A 14,928-nucleotide genomic window follows, 5' to 3' on the forward strand; every position below is an offset into this window, starting at 1 on the left:
TAATAGTAGTAAAGGAAAAATGATGGTCATCTTAGATATATTTTGGGCCTTTTGTGTAGTTGTGGTATTTTGGCCACCATCATTGACATATTAGGAGCATGACAGGCCTAATTTTAGGCACCCCTAAAATAATGGTGGCCACCCCATGTATAATAATGGCCACAGTGGTGGCCGTAGTATATTAGTGAGCAAAACATGCATACTTCAGGCATTCATTGCGTTAGGGTGAGCATCCAGGGACTATGATTGCAATGCCTGGGCATTTGAACTAGAACCTGCCCATGTGAGGCATTTGTAAATGTGAGTACTTGATGAAGATGACAAGCCAAGATTTGTGGACTGAGAACTTCCTAAAATAAAAACTGATATTTTGAGGGTAAAAAATATATTTTTTAAGAAAGGGGCTTTCATCTGGAAACTTGAGTATGTTTACCTAAAATAGAAAGTCGTACTGGATAGAAATTTGTGTATTTTCAGAAACTGATACTCGGATGATGACAAAAGGTTGCATTTCCAAAACACTTTTAAGGCTGTTGGCCGTCCGAAATGCTTGGTTGGGTACAAGTGAAATATTAACAGATGTGGTCACTATTTTACAGTGATAAAGTTTGCCATTAGCCAGGGGAATTTCCTTGAGCAGAAGTTTGTCTTACTACAACAACGGACGAAGACCCTGGCCTAACTCATCTGCTGTATGGATCGGTATGGTATCTGTAACCTCAGCGCCAGCACTGCAGCGTGATTGTATACAATCTGTTTAGCTCTACTGCAATGTCTGAGATTTGTATTATTTTTTATTTTCCACCCTGTCCCTTCCAAGGATATTCTTATTTATCACATGTATTTAAAAAGCTACTTCAAATGGACAGGATGGATAAATTAAAAGAAAAATGCACTGTGGAAGTGTAGATAAATTAATGTGTAAATGATAGATCATGTGAAAATGAATTTCTGATCTGCCTGTATCACTTATGGCTTTTTAAACACTTTTTTGGGATTGGGGTGAGGGGGTTGTGCTTTAAACTGTAGCAATTGGGTACCCCTTTCTCAAAATTATCTTGGGAAGAGTGAACCTGCGACATGACATGGCTGTGGATCAATAGGCTTGCTTCTCACAGGACATGTGCTTGAAACTTTCTTGAGTGCCCTTTTCGAGCCTACTTCTTGTTAAAAAATATACTTGAAATTTGTGATGTAAATGTAGTATATGATCCCAATGTCATGAAATGTTGAGTGCCCTTTTATTTGAGAAAGTCTGGATTGCTTGCTTCACTTGCTGAAATTCGCGGGAGGTATTCCATCACAGCACTTTTAAAGACAGTTGCAACTGGTGACATGTGATGTCACTAGACGTCTGACTAATGCCATCTGTAACATTATGACTAAGGTTACGCACAGTACATTGTGCGAGAGTTATAACTCATCACAAATGTCCCGTTTAATTAATTTACAGTTTTAGATCATAACCATAATGTCCCACCAATTGAAGATTTTAAGAGCAGTTTTACCTAGTGAAGTGATTAAAGAAATGGTTTTGTTATGATACTTTGGCCCCTCCCTGAAGCATCCACTAGGCATGTTGTCTATGTCTGGAAGGCTTTTGGTGCTCCACCACTCCCTGTGCAATCAGAACCCACCACACCTAGCCTTTGGCCATTCCCACTGATCATTTAGGAATGAGTATGACCCAGTTCTGTTAATTTCACATCTATTTGGGTAATGAACGTGTGTTGATACCACTTTCTGTAGTCCTGAGTCTGTTTACAATCAGTAACTTTTCTATGTGTGTACAGGGGTTTGTGGAAAAGTGATGAATGGAGACGATCATGATCACAATACAGTAATTTATGTGTGTAATGTGGCTCATAAAGCATTTCCGAGTGGAGCTGTTCGAAACCACCAAAGAATTGTGAATTGTGTACCTCGGTTTGTGAAATGTTCATGGCCAATTTCCCCTGGATTATCACCCTGAAGGATATGTGAACCCCTAAACCTCTGGGGTGTTCTAGAGCCCCCTGCTCTTGTACCTCCACATGTCCTCAGGATTATTCTTTTTTTGAGATACTAGTTTCACAAATGGTTCATACATGCAAATATTTGGCAACAGATAGGTGTGGGAGTTAAAAAATAAAGGAACTTAATTCTCCTAGGTTGGGGAATGCTAAAAAAACATTTTTGGTTTAAAAAAATAAAAAGTAGTCCCCTGCCTAAGTCTGAAGTGAGCACATTGATGATGGTTTGCAAACTCTTCACATCACTAGTGTCTGCCACTAACTACAAATAAGGCTGAAAGAAAAAACTGTGTTTTTAGCTAATGTGATTTGTTTTCGGTTAGCCTATACACTGGTAAGACTAAGCACTGGACACCTCCTGTGCTTAGTCTTTTTTAGGTCTCGCCTGGAATTCGCATCCGAAGGATGCGTCCAGGTTGGAGACTTATAGCTAGCTGACTCGGGGGAATGAAGGACAAGAAAGTGCCACGCGCTTCTCTGCGGCTGGATTTAACTGCGTGCACGCGCACCCACATTCACGCATGCGCACAGCCACACGCATACACAGCCACACGCATACACAGGCACACACACACCCCCCCCCCGTCGCCGCCGCACCTACACACACACACCCTCCCCCCACAGTCACACACACACACGCAAACACACAGACTCCAAGACACATACACACACGCACGCTCACACACATACACAGCCCCCCGCCGCCGCAAGCGCGCGCACACACACACATGCCCCCCGCCCTCGCAGCTCAGCAACAAGGCGAAGCCCCACTCACCGGCTTCCTTGGTGCGGCGGCTCTCCTCATCGGCAGCTGCAGGGCCCGGCAGCAGGACTCTTCCTCCCTCCTTCGGCACCGGGGCGCAGGGTAGGCTCCTGCCTGCTCCGGTGCTCCAAACAGCCGCTGCTCTTCCGTGGGAGGCGGGGTAGGCTCCCGCCCTCCTACTTCTTGTTTCCGGTTGTCCCGCCCGGCCTGCCTGACTTCCTGGTCGCAGGCCAGCGTCTTCCTTGGTGCGGCGGCTCTCCTCATCGGCAGCTGCAGGGCCCGGCAGCAGGACTCTTCCTCCCTCCTTCGGCACCGGGGCACACAAGGTGGATGATCCTGTGTTTTGGATTTATAATATAACCCGTCGTATGAATCTGTTTTTGCATGACCTTTGTGTCTCTGAATACCATAATATTTACAGAGTGTACGTGTGCTCCTGTTATTGCCTGGTGTGTATTTAACGCTTTATACATTTAATACAGTGTATGTGCGAGTTTGTATGTACATTAACATGGTCATACATGTTCACCTTTTTCTTCACTGGAGTGCCGAAATAATGCGTACACATTCTTACAACCTAGTGTGTGTTTATGAGTATTAACTGAGTGTGTGATTTTTGTCTTTTTCAATTGTCCAATGGAAACAAAATACATCACAAGAGTTCCTTTCACCCATGGGCCCTTACATTCTCAAATGAGTTTTACATCACCCTTGATAACAATTTAAGAGAGGCCCTACGAGTTCACGTTCATCAATAAAAACCTTTACGGGCGATTCTTCAAATGTTGATATAATGCTCCTGTGTGCCTGCGCTCTTTTTAACCGTGGCCTTCCTGAACAACTGCCTACATCAGCCTGACTTCAAATGCAGCTCAGCCCAAAATATGGCAGAGTAAAGACAGCAAACGTGTATGCGAATGGGCATCTTGGTAGAAGAGAACCTCTATACTTCTCCTGCACTTCCTCCTAGATCCGTATACATGTTATGAGAGCGGCGGTGTTCTTGGTTTGCATACAGTAATATAAACACGGTGTAGCTACACCTGTGTCTCTGCACCCGTTTCGCCGCATGGCATGAGTCCATCACAATACACACTCTATATATACACTCTGATTTTGCGTGTGCATTGTATTAGGCACAGTGTGTGTCCCACAGTGTAAACACAGTGTGCGTACTTGGAACGCACTATGGCATGTATTTACTACCATATACACGGTGTGCATGCACCTGCCTTATTACCACGTGGTTTGCATACTAGTAATACACTTTTGTCTCGGCATGGTAGCTGTACAGTAGTTGCAAGCACATGCTGCGTGTTTACCACGCTGGTACCACTTGGCGTGTGCGAAGTTTTCTAAAAGACGCACGCCGTGCGTGAACCTGTGTTCCCTGCCTACGTACGCTCAGCAGAATAAACGCACTCATGGCGCTCGTGCATTAGTACAAACCCTTCGGTGTGTTCTGGCACCCGCCCTGCGCCTCGTGCGCTACTGGATGGACCTTCCGGAAGAGAGGTCTGCTCGTAAGTAAGAATCTAGTTCCTTATCTAATCTGAGCAGCACGGGAGGGGGTGCTCGGCCATGTGTCCGTGTCTGAAGCAAGGGCCGAGGCCGGGGCAGGGACTGGGGAGGAGGCCCTCCCAGGAAGGAGGCGGAAAGAGGAGGGGCTTATGCTTCTGGTTGTTGAGATGCGGAGTCGGGAGACAAGAACAGGAGAAGGGCTGTAGCGGCGCATGGATAAATTAATTGGAGACACGGACACGTGGACTGGGGTCCACGAAGAGGGTAATTGAAAGAGGAGGTCCATGCACTGGAACTGGAAGAGAGAGGGGAGTATATAGAGGAGAATGAGGGACACGTTGCCCGAGGTAGAAATTTGACGACGGATACGGGCTCAGACGGTTGAAGAGAAAAGGGGTTGATGCACCGAGGAGGAGAGTTGGGGGGCAGGGCTAGACAGGAGGAGAGGTAGGTTGGTGACGGAGTGGTTTGATTGCGATGGAAGAATTGGAAATGACCACGTGTCTGTCGCGTAATACTTCGCCACTTCCTGACTTTTTAATTAACACCACTTTGCATTCTTTTGCTTGCAGTTTCACTTCCTCAATTATTAGCATGGATGTAAATGTCTAAGCATGAGAAGTGGTACTTGGTAAACCTACTGGGCAGAAGGAAGAGTGGTGCGGTAACTGAGATACGAGGGAAGGGAGTATCAGAACTAGAAGAAGTATAAATGACACAGCTGTTAAACGAATACACTCAGGTGGGGAGTTTCAGCCTGTCTTGTTCCCACAGCAAATAGGAGTAGCCGTGCCAAGGCGTTTCGTTACATTTCCCATTACATTTATGTGTCCACAAGTCCCTGTATGATTAGTGCTGTTGTCTGAAATTAAGCACTGGCGGACTAGCATGTTTATGATTTGGGATTAGTTGACATCTATGTAGTGAGGTGTGTGCTCTGAATGTGGTGGGGTTCAGTGGGATGAGGGTAAGAGCTACATAAACCATAATAGTAAGAAGAGTGGGATTGGGAAAAGGAGAAGCATGTGTGTACGTCTCTTGGGAAAAGTCTGCGGCTACATGAACTATGGAGGTAAAAGGGTTAAAAGGGTTAAATGGTCTGGGGCAATAAAGACGGGTACTAGATACTGACTGACGGGGTTGCAGTTATGGGGAGAAGGGAGTGGGGTAGAAATGCTTGGCCTAGGAAGATTGGCGCATAGACCAGAGGAAGAGGATGCTGCACAGGAGCAGGACATAAGATGTCCAGGTCACCCCAGCCTCACAGCAATTCAGTCCCATTACTTCTGGCATATGATTTGCAGTCACACATTTGATTTCAGCACCTCTGCTCTGGAAACGTTTCCTTATCCATTCAGAAGATGGTTACATGAATGGGGAAGAGATGCACACCCATGCAAGACAGTAAACTGGTGGAGGAACTGGTAGGGGACAACATTGGGTACAGTGACCTGAGTGGATGGGAATAAGAAGTGCAATATGCATACCAGGTGAGGATCAATACAAGGGATGGGTCACAGTACAGGGATAAAGTGGAGAGAGAGAGAGCAATTCAGTTTGACGAGCAGGCCAGGAATTGGCTGGCCTGTGATGTGGAAATGGAGCTGCAGAAATTGTGGTAAATAATGAGGGGCAGGTGGAGGATGGTGAGCAGTAGTATGCACTGTGGCGAAGGAAGTGGAGTACAGTAATGAAGGAAGTAGAGCTGGGTGAAGTAAAGGATGATTCAGAGGAAGACGGAGTTTGAAATCCTTCCCTCCTTTAAGGTGCTCATTTTTAGACAAACAAAACTTAACTACTGCATTAAAAAAAAAACATTGCCATTTACAATACTAAAAGCTCAAACTTTTCTAATGCGAGACCTATTGCATTGCAAATGCTTGTTTATGCTTGTGGAAGTTTGCGCTGTAGCCTTCTTCATTTTACTTTAGGTAGCTAGGCCAAATCGGTTTACTTTTTTCCCACATTTTCGAACTTCTAACTGTCCCCGGGGTTTGTGCATGCCCCTGGAATCAACCGATAATATAGATAATGGATACATTGTAAAAATGTGCTGTGCAAGAATGTGGGTATTTTGGTTTCTAAAATGGCATTAACAAAAGATTTGCTGTACTAATATCACCATATTCCCGGACTTCCAGAACAAGCTGAGTTGTAAAAAAAAAAAAAACAAGACACAAGAAGGCGGGTCATATAACACAAAGAAACCACATGGATGCAAGTTTTTGCGAGTGACCCTCTCCTTAACCAATCGGCAGTAAGGAGCGGAATTAAAGCCCACAGAGTGACTACAGCATGTCTCAAGAGACAGAGCATGCGCACTGCCTAGTCTCGACCTTAAAAGGTACTCACCACTTGTGGGCAATCACTTTCTTGGACACCCGCCTCTTCACTCTCCCCACCCCAGAAAAAACTCTGCAATTCTTCACACCAAAGCTGCCCGAAACGTTCATGGATCGAATGAAATTGAAATATGTTTGTGTTACGTTTTTTGCGGATTCGTCAAACTTCAGCGAAGTTTTTAACCAGGCACCAAAACAATACTTTTCAATTGGATCGACGGTTGTACCACTTTGTACAGCAGTACAGTGACACAACCTCAGCCTCTATCACGTAGAGTTAAACAAGCGAGACGCCTGTTTTCAGCTTCGAGACCTACCTCAGTGGTGTTCGTGCCCCCAGCTCCCGCCTCCCTCGGAGCAGTCAGGTGGAGGCGGCCGGCCGCCTCGTCATGGTGTCATATGACTTTCGGTCAAACAAGTTGCAAAATGTGAAGTTTTCTCACTTCCTGATTCCAGGGGTGCACTTAATGCAGGAGGAGCTGCGCGGCCGACGCATGGAGCTGCGCGCGCGGGGGCACTGACAGACCCTCGTGGAGCGGGACACTCATTAGTTTCAGGGCAAGATGAGGGGGCGCGTGCTCCTGGCTCTGTTGACAACATGCCAGCTCACCTGGGCAGCCCAGACGACGCTCCCAAACATCGTGCTGATCCTGACCGACGACCAGGACACAGAGCTGGGGGGCACGGTGAGTGGGTGCTGCTTCGTTTCCGGCTGCCCCTAGATTTATTAGGCAGCCTAGGAGGTGGTCTCATTACGCGCGGTAGACTTTAGTAAGTAGCAAAATAGCTACACGGAGTTCAGCCTGGAATTGTGTAGCTTTAAGCCGTGAAACTAACTGTGTGCGCACTGAACTGATTTTATTTTTTTCGAGGCCACTTATTGAATGGGCAATTAACTCGGCATACATGTTGCATGACTCTGCTGAATGGTTTCCTTCTCGCCAGTCATACTGAACATGAATTACAAACTGAGTAAATGTTAAAATGGGTTGTCTTTTTACTTTCAGAAGTTTAATGTCCGAATTAAACATGCGTTTTTAACTGTAGTTTGAAATAATCATTGGAAATACAATGCCTTACCCTGAAGGCCAGTTACCTAGCGAACCAGAACCCGGACAACTGTGGTATCCATGTGCATGTCAAAGTCCCTATGGTGGGAATCATAAATACCATCTAATTCGAAATAAATGACAATTTTACCCCTCGTTCTGTAAGAAATTGTGCAGTAAGTTTTCTTAAAATAAATTGTGCAAAAAACACACCTGCATGACAATCTATAAAACGTAAGCTTGACCGAGGGTCTGATTTACAGTTTGGCAGTCGCACTACAGCCCTGAAGGCCCAACAGTCATTTCTTTACATCGAAAGGAACCGGCCTGGGGTGGTTCCTTTCAGTGGCTAAAAGTTTGGTGGACGGCTGCTGTCTATTTTGGCCTCCGTTCGCCAACCTTGTATCTTCTTTTATTTTTTAAAACAAACTCCCAAAGCAGGAGTTTGTTTTTAAAACATTGACCCCCCCCACACCATGTGAGTTTTCTCCCAGGATGCAGGGGTTGTTATAATTTTTTCCTGCTCCTCACCAAAAGCTGGTGGTGAGGTACAGGAAAAAAAAGACTTTACACCGTCCACCCTAAATAGAGATGTTGGTTTAATATCCTTCATCTGACCGCTTTTCATAACATAATTTCAAGACCGAATTATACCAATGTATATACATGTTAGACTTATTGGTTGTCCGCTGAAGTACCAGTTACACGTAGATAAAACAATAATAAACAGTATATCGGAGATTTCATCTCTTTAGTAAAATACCATTTAAAATACCAGTTAAAATTATTTTTTCATATAAAAGTAAAAGCTTTACCAGTCGACAGTTAAGTTGCGGGTCATATGGATCAAGACACTTTAGTATAGCAAATCTACATGTGCGTATGCCCCTATCTTTAAAAGGATTTTTTAACAATAAAAGATGATTTAGCTTTAAAACGGGACATATACAGATCAGGTGAACTAAGTCCTGCTTCGGAGCACCACATAGTGTACATGACGACGGACCACTATATTTCCAGAGGGGTTGATCAGCATTTAGTCGGTAGTGCCCCAAGACGTATTGCTAGCAATTTCCTTTTTAGATGTATGGAGTACGTTATGTCCAAGTAAGCCGCTGGTTGTAAAATCGTATAAGATTGCAGTACCATCCAGGCATGAGAGCGCTTGCCGAATATATTTTGTCCTCCGTTAACGAGTGTCTTTTTGCTGCTTCATTTATTAGTTGTCGAAATGTTGTGAATGGTAAATTCAGGTTCCATAACTCCGACACCTTTGTTAACTTTATTGATAACTGCAAATACTTGTGATAAGCTGATCGTGAATTATTCTCAATAGCTTCCCAAATGGCGCTATTAAGCGGATTCTGGCAGTTTAGCCGGACTTTGTACCATGGTTTTATTGTCTCATACATTCTTGCTAGATGTTGCTGCAGTAAACCAAATTCTAGGCGAATCTGCGCAGGAGAGGAAGTTCTCGGTAAAGCAAATACTGTTCTATATGCCTTGATTTGCATTCTCTCAAGGACTGCTGCTTCCTTGCCATATCAATCTATTGGGTAGTAAAAAACAGCCATTATTGCGGTCCAATGGGCTCCTCACACCTCTGGAGCCACTGTGCCTGCTGCACTAATGGCAGCTGCACACCTGCTGTTGCCTGTGGGATTGATGCTTACATTGCTTTGGACTGACTAGGTTTACTCCTGCTATGGTAGTCTGTTGGGCCTGGTCTGTGTGTTAGGCAAGCTTGCGCTCCTGCTATCTATGTTGTACTGTGAAAATTAGCTTTTTTAGGGGCTCACTGGTGCAGGGGTTCACCCTTATCTGTCCACTGGTTCTTAAACCAATAAAGAAGAGATTGGCACGGAAGCTGTAATATGAAAGAATAGATTTTATTAACCTCTCATGAGTGGGACTACATCAATACAGTACCCTCAGGCCACAGTAGGAGGTAGTCCATAGCATACAGAGGCCAGAGGCCGTATATACACATTTGTTGCATAGTCAGCATGGAGACTCAAAGGGGAAGTACTGACACATACATGATTAGTTATTGACTAACCTGGGCATACACATATGGCTTACTCAACAAAGTGGGAGGGGAGACATTTCTGCTTACATTAGTTAAAACAGCTGGACAGTTATAGTCTAAGACAGATGCATTTTAGCAGCTACAGGCCTTTCTAAGCATGCACAGTGCTCTAGCTCAGTACTGAAAGAGTTAACTATAGTTGATGACACAAACAGAATATAAAAGCAGGCAACAGTGAAGACGGAAGAAGCACATGGCTAACACATGGCTAACTAAAATGGGTGCCACAAACAAAATGGCTTCAGCTTATGCTAACAGTAATTTCTGTAATTTCCACAGTACCTCCTCTTGTAGTAGAGCATGTAATGCTGCTACTCAAACTATACTGTGCATGGGTGCTTGCAATTTTGTTTTCTGTACTGTTTTTAACTGTGAGTAGAGCTTTCTTTGGTACTGCTTGTGCAGTACCTATTCCCAGTGTGGCAGAAGCATGTACTGGGTCTGCATGTGCTGTGCGGCTTGGATGACTAAACAAGCATTTGCAAGGCACTAGGTCTCGCATTACAGATAGTTTGAGGTATTGGCGTTGCAAATAATCATGCAACGCCAAAAGTTCATACTTCTGGTAATGCAAGACCTAATGCATTGCAAATGCTTGCGCAGTGAGCCAGGAACCAGCATTGTATGTCTCAGTGCAGTACCACAAACTGCTTCTAGAGATCCCTAGTGAGCAAGGCACCAGCACTGCATGACTAGGTGAAGTGCTGCAAACTGCACACAGAGGCCCAACTCCATCATCGCACCCAAACTTCGGGACATCATCAACAACTCCTTCATATCCGCCACCTTCCCGGAGAGCTGGAAGCAAGCAGAGATCAGCGCCCTCCTGAAGAAACCCACTGCAGACCCCTCAGACCTCAAGAACTTCCGCCCCATCTCGCTCCTCCCCTTCCCTGCAAAAGTCATCGAGAAAACCGTCAACAAACAGCTGACAGCCTTCCTGGAGACGAACGGCTCCCACGAACCATCGCAGTCCGGATTCCGAGCGAACCACAGCACCAAGACCGCCCTCATTGCGGCCACCGACGACATCCGGACCCTGCTGGACAACAGAGAAACCGCCGCCCTCCTCCTGCTCGACCTTTCGGCTGCGTTCGACACGGTCTGCCACCGCACCCTGACAACCCGCCTCCACCACGCTGGGATCCAAGGAAAGGCCCTGGAATGGATCACCTCTTCCTCTCCGACAGAACCCAAAGAGTCCGTCTCCCGCCCTTCATCGCAAAATCCACCAAGATCATCTGCGGCGTACCTCAAGGCTCCTCGCTCAGCCTCACCCTCTTCAACGTCTACATGAGCCCCCTCGCAGCCATCGCACGCAAGCACAACCTCAACATCATCTCCTACGCCGACGATACCCAACTGATCCTCTCCCTCACCAACGACCCCACCTCCGCCAGAGCCAGCTTCCAGGACGGAATGAAAGACATCGCAGACTGGATGAAGCTCAGCCGCCTGAAACTGAACTCAGACAAGATGGAAGTCCTCATCCTCGGCCCATCCATCTCCGCCTGGGACGACTCCTGATGGCCCCCTGCTCTGGGCCCCCAACCCAAGCACCACGCACGCAACCTAGGCTTCATCCTTGACTCCTCCCTCACGATGGCCAAGCAAGTTAACGCAGTTACCTCCTCCTGCTTCAACACTCTCCGTATGCTCCGTAAGATCTTCCGCTGGATCCCCACTGGAATCAGGAAAATGGTCACCCAGGCCCTCGTCACCAGCCGTCAGGACTACGGGAACGCCCTCTATGCTGGACCACTGCCAAACTACAGTAAAGACTCCAGCGCATCCAGAACGCCTCGGCACGACTAGTCTTGGACATCCCCGACACAGCCACATCTCCGCCCACCTGAGGGACCTGCACTGGCTCCCCGTCAGCAAATAGATCTTTGTTAAGACTCCTCATCCACGCACACAAGGCTCTCCACGACTTGGGCCCCGAATACCTCAACAACCGCCTCACCTTCTACACGCCAGCTCTGCTCCGCCAGCCTCACCCTCGCTACTGTCCCACGGATCCGCAGAACCACCACCGGAGGAAGATCCTTCACCTACCTGGCGGCCAAGACCTGGAACACCCTCCCCACCCACCTACGACTCACCCAGGACCATCTCTCCTTCAGGAAGCAACTCAAGACCTGGCTTTTCAAGCAGTAGCAGCCCCCCCTCCTCCCAGCGCCTTGAGACCCTAGCGGGTGAGTAGCGCGCTTTACAAATACTCTTGATTGATTGATTAGTGAGCAAGGCACCAGCACTGCATGTCTAGGTTCAGTATCGCCAGCTGCTCCTATAGGTCCCTAGTGAGCAAGGCACCAGCACTACATGTCTCAGTGCAGTACCACAAGCAGCTCCTAGAGGTCCCTAGTGAGCAAGGCACCACACTGTATATCTAGGAGCAGTACCGCAAACTGCTCCTAGAGATCCCTAGTGAGCAAGGCACCAGCACTGCATGACTGCAAAGTTGGAGTTATTGGCATTATAAATGGCATTTTGTTTTTACCTAGCCATGTAGCAGGGTTCAGTACCAAATGTGACCTCCTTTTGGTCACATATGGTACTGCAACCTGCAGAAGATATGGTAAATCCACCCTACCAACAATGCATTGCATGCAAGACAGTACTACAAGTACTTTCAAATAGCTATGTCCTTATATTCAATTAGTAGCTTTGCAATGTGACAAAAGAATTGCTACATTAATTTTGCATTAGGTTGTACTGTGTGTGGAGCTGATGAAGGGAAATTTATAGACTGTCTCATATAAATGTGAAATGTTCTAGTGAATGAACAAACCACTGCCAGCCTAGCTTAGGACTAAGTGGGAGTCCTGCCTGAAGACATTTAAGAAAATAGTTCCTTGAGGCTGCAATTAAAACCTAGAGAGTAACAACACATGTAACATGGGGTATCCTCATGGGAGGTTACAAGAAGAGACAAGGCGGTACTAAGGAGGTAATACTAAGCCTAATTACCAATGAAAAATCACCATATACAAAGGACAGGGACAGGAGCCAATTAACAAAATGGGCAGAAAGTGTGTGGAGCTTTATCTCCATATCCTGAATACAGTATGTCTCGAAGAGACATTGCAAGCGCTGCCTAGGCGAGACCTAAAAAATGTAATTTGCATCAGGGCTTAATTTTTTTTAAAGTGCCAGGGCCCTCGTCAGGAGGCCACTGCAGCTCGCACCACTCATTTCTCCTGCCAACACTTCCAGTGACAGAACCAGCACAACTACTAGCCATCATACTCAGTGACAATTCAGACTTTTCCAGGCCCCAAAGCAATAAGAATGGCTTGGGCTGCAGGTATTAGTAATTTTTTATTTACATTGAATTATTAAACAACTGTTGTGTTTATCTCTAAATTAGACACAGTGCCACCATGCAGCATACTGTCATAAGTGCCAGTATTGACAATTAAGTGCTAATGCCCAGCACAGGCAAACCCAACGGCTCAAATTAAGACTGACCATGCAATACCTACTTTTTGAGTAAGATGGACGCTTGCTATTCTGTTTGTTTGAGGGAATGCTCGAAGTGATACCTAATTTACTGTACCTGTTCTGTGTGTTTGTAAAGGTTTCAGTTTCCCTGTCCCAGCTTCTGAGAGAAGCTTGCATTGCTGCTGTTCGTACCCTGCCTGTTCTGTTGGGGGGTAGTTTGATCTTCTGCTTTACATTTTGTCAGGTTGTGAAGTGGGCACTACCACTGCCCATGCTGCGCCTATTCTGTTTGTGAAGCTTGCACTGCTGCTTCCCATTGTTGCTGTTTCAGAGTTTATGTGAAGTTTTGTGCTTTCCTGTGCTATATCTTTGTATGGCGAAAACCCCCACTGCTGATTCTCAGGCTATTCTCTGCGTTGTTCTGCTTGTGTTTTATTTGTTCCAGGTATGAGTGAAGCATGAAGTGCTGCTAGGTGTACTCTAACTGTACTATGTGCGAGAGGAGCATGTGCGACTGCTGCAGGTGCTGTACATGTTCTGTATGCCCTTGACTCTTGCCCGATTGCTACCTCCTACATAGTAGGTTTGACTGACAAGCTCGCATGTTTGCTTCGGAGCTGTACTGTATGTGGGTGAAATTGAATACATTGTTGCAGCCCAAGCAGTACATGTTATTTATTTGAGGGACACTTGCATTATCAGCGCCTGTACTTCATTTTCTTCTGCAAGTAAGGGACGCTTCCACTACTGATTTTGAGGCTCGTGAATAAGTGGGACAAAAAAAGTGGTACAAAAGGGGGTGGTGATGGAAGGAGCATCTGAACCAATCAAACACTCACACCCAGTCAACAGATCTGGGTTTAATCCATCACCGTTCACCCACCGTGCAGCCCACTCTGCCACCCCAGTTCAGACATGGCCATATGCAAATCAGTCTGACCCTGAACCTCATGGGAACAGTCCAGCCCGAACTGCCAAGTGAATAAGTGGGAGCCCTAGCACATTGCAGGTATGGGCCTAATCTCAAGGGCTGCTGCTGCACCTCTTGAGGATCATGCCTGCCTAGTGTATGCACTGTACCTTTTGTGCATGTAAGGATGTCTCGCACTGCTGCTGTCCATTACTGTAACTGCTCTAAATGTACAGGCACAAAAGTCCCTGCACTGTACAAATGTTATGATTAGAGATTACTGTTTTCAGCTTCTATTTTTGTAAATTCTGGTGGGGGGGGGGGGGGCGTTCAGTGTTTTGAATACCTTAAAAAAAGAGTGGTTATCAGTGGGTACACATTTTCGCGCCATTAAAAACAGTAGAAACAGTGTTTTTCCGGTGTTTATAGAATGTTTTGCTTTTAATTGTTGCTTGCTTTCTGCACTGATAGTGCATGTGTATAGACAGCATGTGTACAGGGTATATGAGGTCCAAATACATTTTTAGAAAATCAAACTTATTGGAGTACACCATTGTTGGACCTGGGGTCTCCAAGTCACATAGGGTAGCTTGGCACTAAGTAGGAAGGCCTAACTCCACGGTACATGTGCTAAGTTTGCGTCATACCCTTCAATAACATAACGTCCATCCACTCAAAAATAAGGACACTGACGTAAATAATTAATTTACTCTCTTAATTTCTATGCAGGTAAGTACTTAATCAATAATAACTCAATCGGAATGAAAAAAGACAGAGTCCGTGGTGTTAAAGTTT

General features: G+C 45.9%; 1 protein-coding gene across 1 annotated transcript in view; it reads left to right on the forward strand.

Moving 5' to 3' along the window:
* Positions 1 to 7,104: 7,104 nt before the first annotated feature.
* The window catches only part of LOC147679807 (uncharacterized), a 582,063-nt gene continuing 574,239 nt past the window's right edge, over positions 7,105 to 14,928 (forward strand). Inside the window, exon 1 of the mRNA XM_086943363.1 lies at positions 7,105 to 7,324. Within this exon, the coding sequence (XP_086799489.1) occupies positions 7,202 to 7,324 (123 nt within the window). The 5' untranslated portion in view covers positions 7,105 to 7,201. The remainder of the gene's footprint in view (positions 7,325 to 14,928) is intronic.

The sequence above is a fragment of the Lissotriton vulgaris genome, chromosome 11 (assembly GCF_964263255.1).
Source record: "Lissotriton vulgaris chromosome 11, aLisVul1.2, whole genome shotgun sequence".
Classification (NCBI taxonomy): domain Eukaryota; kingdom Metazoa; phylum Chordata; class Amphibia; order Caudata; family Salamandridae; genus Lissotriton; species Lissotriton vulgaris.